General features: G+C 42.1%; 1 protein-coding gene across 1 annotated transcript in view; it reads right to left on the bottom strand.

Moving 5' to 3' along the window:
- Positions 1–7,990: 7,990 nt before the first annotated feature.
- KDR (kinase insert domain receptor) overlaps positions 7,991–10,445 on the bottom strand; it is a 60,221-nt gene continuing 57,766 nt past the window's right edge. Inside the window, exon 30 of the mRNA XM_059922962.1 lies at positions 7,991–9,352. Coding sequence (XP_059778945.1) covers positions 9,340–9,352 — 13 coding nt within the window. The 3' untranslated portion in view covers positions 7,991–9,339. The remainder of the gene's footprint in view (positions 9,353–10,445) is intronic.

The following is a 10,445-nucleotide window of genomic DNA, read 5'->3' as shown; positions in this document are numbered from 1 at the left end:
GTTTTCGTGCCATTAAACAGCAAGTATGTTAATAATTGTGGTGGTTTATCTCAACACTCCCTGGTGCTCTCAGTGCTTAACTCAAATGCGATGTTCATCAGCTTTTGCTAGTAGCAAGAGGGAGAGCTTTATCAGAAAATGTAAAGATCACTTTGTGATTATTATTTCACCTTGGGGCAAGCCTACCCTAAGCGTCCCCCGCACGGCACCTGGTGGGACATTATCTTCTGAAGGTTCTGGAAATGAGTACCACAGCATTTAGATTTTCGTCCATGCCTGCCCCACTCCACCACTGCCCCCATACTTTTAAAAAAATTTAATACTGGGCTGACTTAAGTCACACAAAATGGCAATTGATAAGACACGGAGTAAGCTGTGTTTTCGTCTCGGCATAGCCTAGCTGACCTGGTCACTCTGTACTCCACTCCCACCTGGTTCTTGCTGGCCACAGAGCCACTTACTGTCTTGCCATCCTAAGTCTACTGCACAGACTCTGTTATCTGGTGCGCTAAATGCTCAAGGCTGTCATGCTGTCCCCCTGTGTGCACTCAGCACTTTACATACAGTACAGGGTCCGAGGACAACCATGGACTAAGAACCCCAGCAGGTTGTGGAGGTCGGTAGTGGGCTGACACTAACTTTCAATAAAGTGCCTGGTAGGAGACCCTCTTGTCACTTAAGAGAAATCAATAAAGCTTCCACTTGGAGTGAATCAGTCTCTAGGAATCTCCCATCACAAGTCAGTGGATGGAAGATTCAGCCAGCATCTTAAAGAGAGCAGTGACATCACTAAGCGGTCACATCACAGTCTGCCTTGGCAGGGAATGCTCATTGGATTCTCAGATCAGACATTGTCAGTGTTCAAATATTTCTGATTGGAAGCTGCATAGAGGAGACCAGAAGAGAAAGAGAATGTCACCTTGAAAAACTGTAGTCTGCCACCCACCCAGCCTTAAGCATCTTATCCTGCCCGGGGAACACAAACTCCAGAGAGCCTGACAGCTGGAGTGCTAGCTGGCCAATTCAAAGGAAAGAGACTTTCCTATAGTCTGCTTAGAAATCCAGAATCTTAACTTGATTTCCTCAGCATCCCACCCCAACTGTTGGTTATTCACCTGAAAAACCCTGTCTCTATAAAATTTGAAGACACTCAAAGACACAATTACAGGAGTTTTCACCGATTGTTTTGTTCTTACACCATCTCAGAAAGTTCCCAAACAACTTAAAGTTAACTATGACAGAAAAGCCCCAAATGAGTTTCTGACGGTCAGGCTGAATCAGGCTGATAAAGAGAGGGGATAGAGAAGATTATATTGTTATGGGCGCTACCAACATATTTTTCTAATACATCTTATTTTGGGTTGGTCTTGATACCAATTGGAGTCTGAGGAATGGCAGATTTCTCCACAAGCCTAGTGGAGAGATGTTTCTAACAGGTCCTACAATATTTACTATGAGTTTCAGTGCTTGAATCAGCTTCTGGGATTAAAATCTGGATCCACTATTTCTTACTAACTGTACAATTTTGTACAAATAGGTTAACCCGCCTACACTTCAGTTTCCTCATCTGTAAGTTGGTGATAACATTAGTACCTAGCTCAGAGGGTTGTTATGAGAACTATATTTATAACTGCTTAGTACCCTGCCTAGCACAGACTAAGTTCTTAACAATTTATCGATTATTATTGTTGCTGTTATTATTATTTCTATGAAATCAATGGAAGTAATGAGGAGGTGCCATTGGTACACAAGGTAAGGGCCATTTAGTAGCTATTTGCCCAGAAGTGAGACGTAGAGTCTCCTTCCTTCTGACAGATGCAGTTTTAATGGCCTTGCCAGGCAGCAACCTGGCCATTCTGGAGGGGCACTCGACCTTCACCAAGCTCACCTGGCAACCTAGCGCCGCAGCGCCAAACCCTGAGTTAGCAGGAAACGCCGAGCCAGCTGGCTGCCACACTGAGCCTTGACAGGACTTCAAAGCCTCCCTCAGAGGTGACTCGTTAGCCCTCCCAATATTAGGGAAACAAATGGTCCTTCGTGGCTGCGGCTCCCTGGGGTCCTTCCTCCTCAGGAGGTTCATGGCTGCCGAAGCTGCAGAAAGCTCAGCCTCTTGACCCCCATCGGTCACCATTCTAACGATCTGGCAGGAAAAGATACCTGCCCTCGGTCCCCCTGCGGTGGACTCACAGTAATTTACGAGCCAGCAGAGCACCCCTTCCTCACGACTTAATATGCTTAACAGCTAATTGCATCTGTGTAGGGATTACACTTTACATTGTGCAGCTTTATGGAAACAAACCCCGGGCTTCCTCGGACTCCCTTAAACAGCTCCTTATCTCGGAGAGGGAGATCCTTATCAGGGCCATATGTTAGAGGGCCTGGACTGTTTCCAAATGACCCCAGGAGAGTCTGGGGCCTAATCAGTCTGCAGGCCCAAAGAGGGGCCTTGAACAGCGTCCCAACCTGAACCAGCTGGGAGGCCAAAGCCAAGGGAGGAGCTTCCTCCCTGCCTTCTGTCCTCCATAAACCTGTCAAAGGCCAAGCTGGGGCCCAGATGACCCACATCAGCTCCTCTGCCCCGGCGACCAGGGCTTCCTGTGCTGACCTTCATGCCACGTGGAGCTGGAGCGAGCAAAGCCCAGGGGATTACTGAGCACCTTATCCAAAGTCAAAGTGAAGCTTTTGCCCTCCCAGGGGTGCCGTAGAAGGATTCTTTTGGTAGTAACACTTGGCTTTTTAACTCACAAGCTAGCTAAGCCCCTCCAACCCCCGAGGGAACCAGTCAACGCTACCGCCTTCCTTTGGCCAGGACGGCAAGGTAGGCCCCAACCCGGAGAGACAACTTGCTTCATACACAATTACCGCAAGGCTTGGGAGATTCCCGGCCTTGGCAGACACAGAAAACACTCCTTCCCCTGGGTTACAACAATTCAGTTAAAGACCCAGACTTAAGGAACTCCTGGCGGAGGCGGGGCCGCCAAGTGTAAAGAACAGGAAATGTCTCCCAGCGTGAGGAGCCCGGGAGCCAGAGGGGCCCTGCCTGAGTTTTCCAGCCTGTGACTCACGGGGCCACTTCCCTGCTGAACCCGGCCTGCACTCCGGCTCCTCGGCCACTGTGTCTCAGAGCCTCTTCCTGTCTCCATTCCACCCAGGCCCCTGAACAAAGCAGAAGTCTGGAGTCCACGGCAAAGACTAAAGTGTTGTGTATATATTTGGGCGTCATCTGTGGAAGCAGCTATTTTGAAAACAAAAAAGTAACTTCCCTGCCCTCAGAAGAACTTGGTGAGCTCTTAGAAGTGTCTACGTTAACAATTTGAGACTGAAATCTTGATTATCACCTCTTGAAAAAAGAAAGGAAGACATAGTACATTCTTTTTCATCGATTCATAATAATAGGTAAGGAACTTATTGAGCACTTGTGTGCCAGGCACTGTCCTAAGCCCTTTACATCCATTACTTTATTTAACCCTTATGACAACCCCTGTACGGTTGTTATCTCTATTTCATGAATGAGGAAACTGAGGCTCAGAGAGGTCAGTAACTTGTACGTGATCACACAGCTAGTATATGGTAGAGCCAAGATCCAAACCCGTCTGTCTTACTCAAGCACCCAGCTTCTTGGTCTCTAATATTCTGGGCTGAAAGAGGACTTGGAGGCCATCTGAGCCAACTGGTACTCTGATCCTCAACTCTTATAACTCCTCTCCCAACAACCTTACAGAACAATCTCTACTTACTCCAGGGAAGGGAGACTCTGTGAGGCACAAAGGAAAGAGCATGTGATTGGGCATCAGATGACAGCTTGTCAAATCATCTCTTAAGTGTGGTTACAAGAACGGAGAGTCAGAATCAAGTTGGTCTAATCAGCAAGGAGACTGGGGGACAACTCCCTTCCTTGATCTCCCCATATTTACACAACTTAAAATTTCCTTCACCTCTTTGGAAACTCCAACGTACCCTAACATGTAGTCAACAAAAGCCCTTAAGTTTTTTTTTTTTGCTCTTGCTCGTACCTAGGAAAGCAAGCTAAAATGCCAAAAATCAATTTGCTGAGAGCCAATTGGCTAAAATTCTATTTACCAAATGACCGATTTTATCATTGCATTCCACAGATATTGAGTACCTACTACTGTCCAGACACTGTTCTAGACACTAGAGATAAAGTAGTGAACAAAATAGACAGAAATTCTTGTCTTGATGAAGCTAACATTCTTAGTATAATGGAATTGCTCCAGCCACTTTTGAGTTCGTATTGCTTTGAATGTCATTTCAATAATGCCTCAAATGGCATATGAGACTTCATCTTGCATTTCTAGCAGCAGTTAGTAAGAACAATTCAGCATTTCATATCATTGTGATTAGTTTGGATCCCTTGACAGAATTTATATATCAATGGCAAATATATAATACAATTTTATGCTGAAATTGACAAGTTTGAATGACTCATTGAAAATGATTAAATGTATTCATGGGAAATGTAAGCCTATGTCCATCAACTTTTGAAGAATTGAACTTTCCATAAAATTCTGTTTTGAAGACAGAGTGAAAACCAGTCCATTACAACTTCACAGAAATCTTCAATACAAATTGATGTAAACTTTATAGATAATTCTTAAAAGTCTGGGGTTTATTGACAAGTTTAATTTGATGAGTTCATCATTGGGCAAACCGGTCATCTGACAAGCTGATTTTTAGCAAATTGGTCATTGTCTAGCTGACTTTTGGCAAACCGATACTTGTTAACCAATTTAAAGTTATTGCTAAGCCATGGTGCCCCATCCCAAAATTTGTGCAGAAAAACTGAATTAAGTTATTTGAGTCACTGACCAGTGAGCTTTTACTGAGTCTTGACTCTATCACACTGCAATCTTCCCAGGCACTTGTCATCCAGCAATTTGGTCTTCATGCTGAGTCCTTATGCCAGTCTTCAAACCTAGGGAACCAGGGGCAGCAGAAAGTACCACTGGAGACCTCCAAGCAGTTTGTCAATGGTAAGTTAATTAACAATCTTTGAGAACTATCATTCAACAAGCTGTAAACCTAACTTCCCTTTCCCCAGCAGCATAAGAAAATAGCTACCTTTGTTGAATACTTTCCACTTATCAGGTAGTATGGTGGGTACTTTACATACATATCTCATTTAATTCTTATCCAGCTAAGGAAAAGAAGACTCAAAGAGGTTAAGTAACTTGCGCAAGACCATACAGCTAGTAAGTAGCACACTTTCTTCCCTCTGGAAATCAGATGTTTATTGTAACACTAAGCTTTTACATTTAGTCAAAGTGGATTTAGCTTGTAGATAAAGCTGCCTGAAAGATGGAAATATTTAAGCCAACATATATTAACTAAGACACTTAAAGGTACCAGGCCACCTTCATATGTACCTTTTATTTGGTTGGTTGATTTATCAGATGAGTCAGCTCACTGCCTTCCATCAGGAGAGAGGATCCCATCCTGGTTCCCATCCCAAATACGAACATGTCCCCAAGGTATAAGGAGACTGGATTCAATCCCGGCATAACCTTGCTTACTGGGGCTTCAAATTTTAACTGCCAGTCTTCACTTGTAACCTGGTGATAATAGCACCTAACAGGAGGGCCCATTACAAGGATTTAATGAGATAAAATGTGAGGAGTGCATAGCTCAATGCCTGGCATATGGCAGACGATCAACAATCAAGGTTATTTCTCTGTCCTTCAGGCTACTCAGGTCTGAGTGACTGCAGAGCTACTTGAAATGTCTATCACCATGAAACAGAGAAACATAATGAAAGTTGAATCCATGATATATATTTATCTAAAAATTCTATTACCATGATTAAACTTGTTCTAATATATATGTCATCCAAAATTAATACTTATTGGTACTTCTTTTTAAAGTGAACATTACTAAGTAATTCTGTAAGATTGGACTCAGGAATAGTTTCTGGCACGACATCCTCTTGTCTTGTTCATCAGTCAGAGAAGGAATAAGCTCTCCTGCAGTGCAAAAGACTACAAGAATGAAAGCTGGGCAGAACACTGAAATTTATTGATGAATGAGGTTGATAAAGGAAGAATAAGGATCTTTTTTTCTCTTCATGACAGGTCCTCAAGGCAATTTGCCAACCATATTAGACAGGGGCAGGGGGAAAAGGCACAGCAATATATCATGATCTATTCATGGTGATTGAACTAAAAGAAAATTCTGTTTCTATTGACTTCAAGTATATGCTGCTTAAAAGATTCTCAAGGTGGTTTATACAGGAGTACACTTTGATTTGTAAAACAGATGTATTCATGAAATGTTGCATGCTACTTGATAATATTTTGAAGTACCCAAGGGGAAGTCATTATACATTTAGAACAATCCCTACTGAAGAATTCCTAGTCAAACTAATGGCAATGATGGAATTTATTCTTTCCGTACTCTGGATTTTCATCCACTGGAAAAGTTTAAAAGGTAGAACAGTAGTATAAAGGTCAAACAGTGTTATATGACAAAACAAAAGATTCCTTCTATGTTGCCATACAATGCCTGCCAACATGGAATTCTTCTGGATGCATTAACAGAATCTCCTCTTGCTTTACAAGGGAAATGCAAATTTTTCAAGGTGAGGTGAACCAGACCAAGAAAAGCATTTCCTCAGCCTTCTGTCAGAAGGCTTCTTATCTGGTTTTTCCCATGAGCATCCTGACTCTGAAGTCAGGTTAAGCGCCCCCCCCCCCATGGTGGAATCTATGTATTACAATACCTAGAAGGGTTCTTGAACTCAGATCTTTATTCAAAAATGACTGAATGAAGAATGAGCCAATAATGAGAACTGTGCTCAGTTTGTTAAAGGGGTACCATAAGGATCTGTAGAGAGTTCTGGAACAAGATTGGAGTTCCTCCTCTCTAGGGTTCTGCTGATAACCTGTAACCCAAGCAGCTAAGAAAACAGTTTTGACCACTGTCTGCTAAGGTGCGTGGCACACAGTAAATGCCTAACAAACATTTGTAGAAACCATCAGTGAGGATCCCTTTATGTCTCCTACATAAAAGGAGGAGATTGCCACCCAATCTACATTGTGATGCCTACATCTTGCTTTAGGGTCCCTATTAATTCAATGAGTTAATATTAATAAACTCTTTTCAAAAGAGTGTCTGGCACATTGTAGCATTTTTAAAGTACAGTTAAATATAAACAAACAAATAAATATTACTTGCTTAAAGTTTAGTATTAAGGGCTGAATCTTTGGTACCTGATTTCTCTGGAGGGCCTTGCTTTTCCCCACTATGTGCTGCAGGATTCCTGTCTGCCAGTTTTCTTGTTAGCTTGGGGGATGAATGTGGAATGTTGTTGCTCACTGTGTATCCAGCCTGAATTCTCTACTTTGCATCTGGGTTTTCATTTCCATTTCTGTTCTCTCTGTGGCAATGAACGGAATGTTTTCAATCCCCTTTATCAGGATAAGACATTGAGCTTAAAGAGATTCCATGCAAAGCACCAGGCTCCCATGAAACCTCTCCCCATAACAATGGTTCAGAGGGCTCTTGATGAGTCATTTCTTACCCCATATCCTGTGAAGTACACATGGGATCAGAGTCAGCCACTGAGAGTATCCTTCACACTGAAGAACTCCACTCACTTTCCTGGCCTTATTCCACACCCCCTGCCCCCCACAAACGTCACTCCCTGAAGAAGGGAGAGGACAGAGAGCAAAGAATGGAATACAGCTGGAGCGAAGGACAGCTTTCTTATTCCCTGCCCTTTTTCTATGCCAGTGTATCTAAAAGTTGAGAGCTTCTAGCAATTATAGTATAGTATGGGGGTATGCTGTCACCAGTTACTGGTAAGTACACTGATCATAGGTTCTAAAGTACTCGGAATAAACAAAAGGTGAGACTAACATAAAAAATCAAACCATATGTTTTCATTCTTTTATTTTTAAACCAAAAACTATGAGTGAAACTATTGAATGTCATGTTGTTCTACAGGTATCAAGAAGTCACATAAAGGTCATATGTTGTGTTGTAAAGAAAATAAAATCTAAGATACAGTTTGATATCTTCTCATTAACATTCACTCGTCAAGTATCTGTCACAGTTTACTGTAATCCTTGTCTTATCAATAGTCTTCCTTAGAATACTTCTTTCCTAACTCAGAGCTCTTATCTCTGAGTCAGACCTCAGCTGAGCCTGGTATGTTCTACCACTTTAGCTCCAGAACTTCAGGCCAACTTACATTTCTCTCTGAGTTGCTCCTCCCAGATTCTTCTAATTCTCTCCATTCTGATCGAAACTAGAGCAAATGGCTTTATTTTACCTTTTTAACCTCTATTACCTAGGAGCATTCTGTAACTTTCCCCCGCCAAAATCAGACTTAATATTGGTGTCACAAAGACTGCCCAGACTTCCACTTATGTCTAAACCCTTATGTGGGAGAGACTCATGTAGAAAAAGGAATTTTATAAAAGCAGATTGGAACCCCCCTTGATCCTGTGCTCACTCCTTACCTGAAAGCATGGACATGACATGCCTACTATCCCTAAGGGACAAGGGCACACAAATGTGGAAAGATTTATATCAAGAGTTACTCACTGAAAGGCTTTAGCTTTCTGGGTTTGCCTACATTTTACCATGTGGGTGATGAATATCCGAGTGAGAGGCAGAAAGAAAGACATACTAGGGGAGACAGGAAAATGGGTTAACTACAAAGTTGTGGATTTGAGATTTTTACTTTTCTTCTTTCATTGAAACAGACGTTGATAGGAATAGTTAGTCCAGGGGTAATGAACTTAAACTTCCCACCACTCTCCTCTCTCCTGTGATGTGGTTGAGGAGAAAGGCTGCTGGGGGGAGGGTTCACAGGAGAGGAAGTTTAGTGGAAAGAGAGAAACAGAAGGAGAAGGGACAAAGGGGTTTGAGAAGAAGGAGAAGAACAAAGCAAGTCAAGGGAGAGAATGAGAGAGGTCAGGAGCCAAGGGGCGACAGTGTGGCCTCACCTAAAACACACCAAATACCTTCAGTGAAAGCCCTGAAAATGAGACCGTGCAGGAAGCACTTTAAAAAGCTACAACGTTCTCTTCAATACAGGGGCAAATGAGGAGAGAAAAGGAGCTAAGAACAAGGGGTGTGGAAAACAGAAAAGAGAAGAAGGAGAGGGCCAAACCTCACCTCTTAATTATTCTGCCTGAGGTGCTGAAAGCATTTCTTTATGAAGTGTGAAGTTTCAAATGAATCCAAATTCCTGGCATTGGAAACAGTGCCAGGGGCCGCTTATGAGAAATAAAATCTCTTTTTCCTCAAATGAAGAAAATTCTGTTTGTCTATGAGGTCTTCTCCATCTTGAATAACCTAGACTCTTCTGCCATTCATTTACTGGACAACACTGTAACAATAGGAAAGACAAGACCAGGCGTGACCTACAGTTTAACATCTGTCAGAAGACCCTACTCCACTAACTCCAGCCAATGGCCCAGTCTGTAAGTGCAGTGCCCAGGAACCACACACACCCGGAGGCACCCTCTTTTCCATCATAAAGTTGTGCAGAATGTCTCAGTGAGATGATAGGGTTTGAAAAATGGCACAATGTGTATTTCCCCAAGCACAGGGGAAAAGAGGTATATTTAATAAACAATGCTGCCATGATGGACAGCCGCTTAAAGAAAACAAAGCCAGATCCCTACCTCACTCCATATACAAAAATAAATCCCAAATGGATTGAAATGTAATAAAAGAAGGAAGGCAATTTAGAATTTTGCGTTATTTTAGAATTGGGAAGACCTTCCTCAATATGATTAAAAAACCCAGAAGACATTAAAAAAAAAAAGGCATATTTTTTGATTATATAAATGTTTCAAAATCTTGTATAAAAAAATCCCACGAAGAAAGAGTAGGACCACACTTTGGCGTCAATGATCTTTGGATAATTCCACTCACTGAATTCAGGCAAAAGTAATCATTTAAAATGGCAATGTTGGATCTGAGGTTCTGACACTGCAAGGATAGAGTAAAGCATTATTGAAAACTATAGATATGCTCCATGCTTCCCTGCGCTGCCAGGTCTGGCCACCTGTCTCGGGATGTCTCGCCCCATGATTTTCATGGTTGGCTGTTCTGACAGGCACAGGGGTTACTAGCGAGCAACAAATACTGTTGGAGTATTTATCAGGTATCTCTCAGTCCATGTTTTAAGAATCTCAGAAGTGCTTGGAATTTAACAAGAGTGCATATGTGTGTGTGAATTATTTGTGTAATGAAGAAGAGGAGGGGTAGAAGCAATTAAGCCAGAAATATTTACCCTCAAAACAGCTGTGATAGTATTATACCACTATATTTTTTTTTTTTTACTAAGAATACATTTATTGGTTTGAAAAGTATATAAACATTTAATGAAAATATCCTTCATAAGAAGAATAAGGGAACAAGTGAACATAAAAAACAGCCATATGGAAATGATGTCTGATTCCCCCTCCTCCATT

This window comes from Balaenoptera ricei, chromosome 5 (genome assembly GCF_028023285.1).
Source record: "Balaenoptera ricei isolate mBalRic1 chromosome 5, mBalRic1.hap2, whole genome shotgun sequence".
Classification (NCBI taxonomy): Eukaryota; Metazoa; Chordata; class Mammalia; order Artiodactyla; family Balaenopteridae; genus Balaenoptera; species Balaenoptera ricei.
The sequence above is the reverse complement of the archived record's forward strand: the minus strand, read 5'-3'. Positions and strand labels throughout refer to the sequence as shown.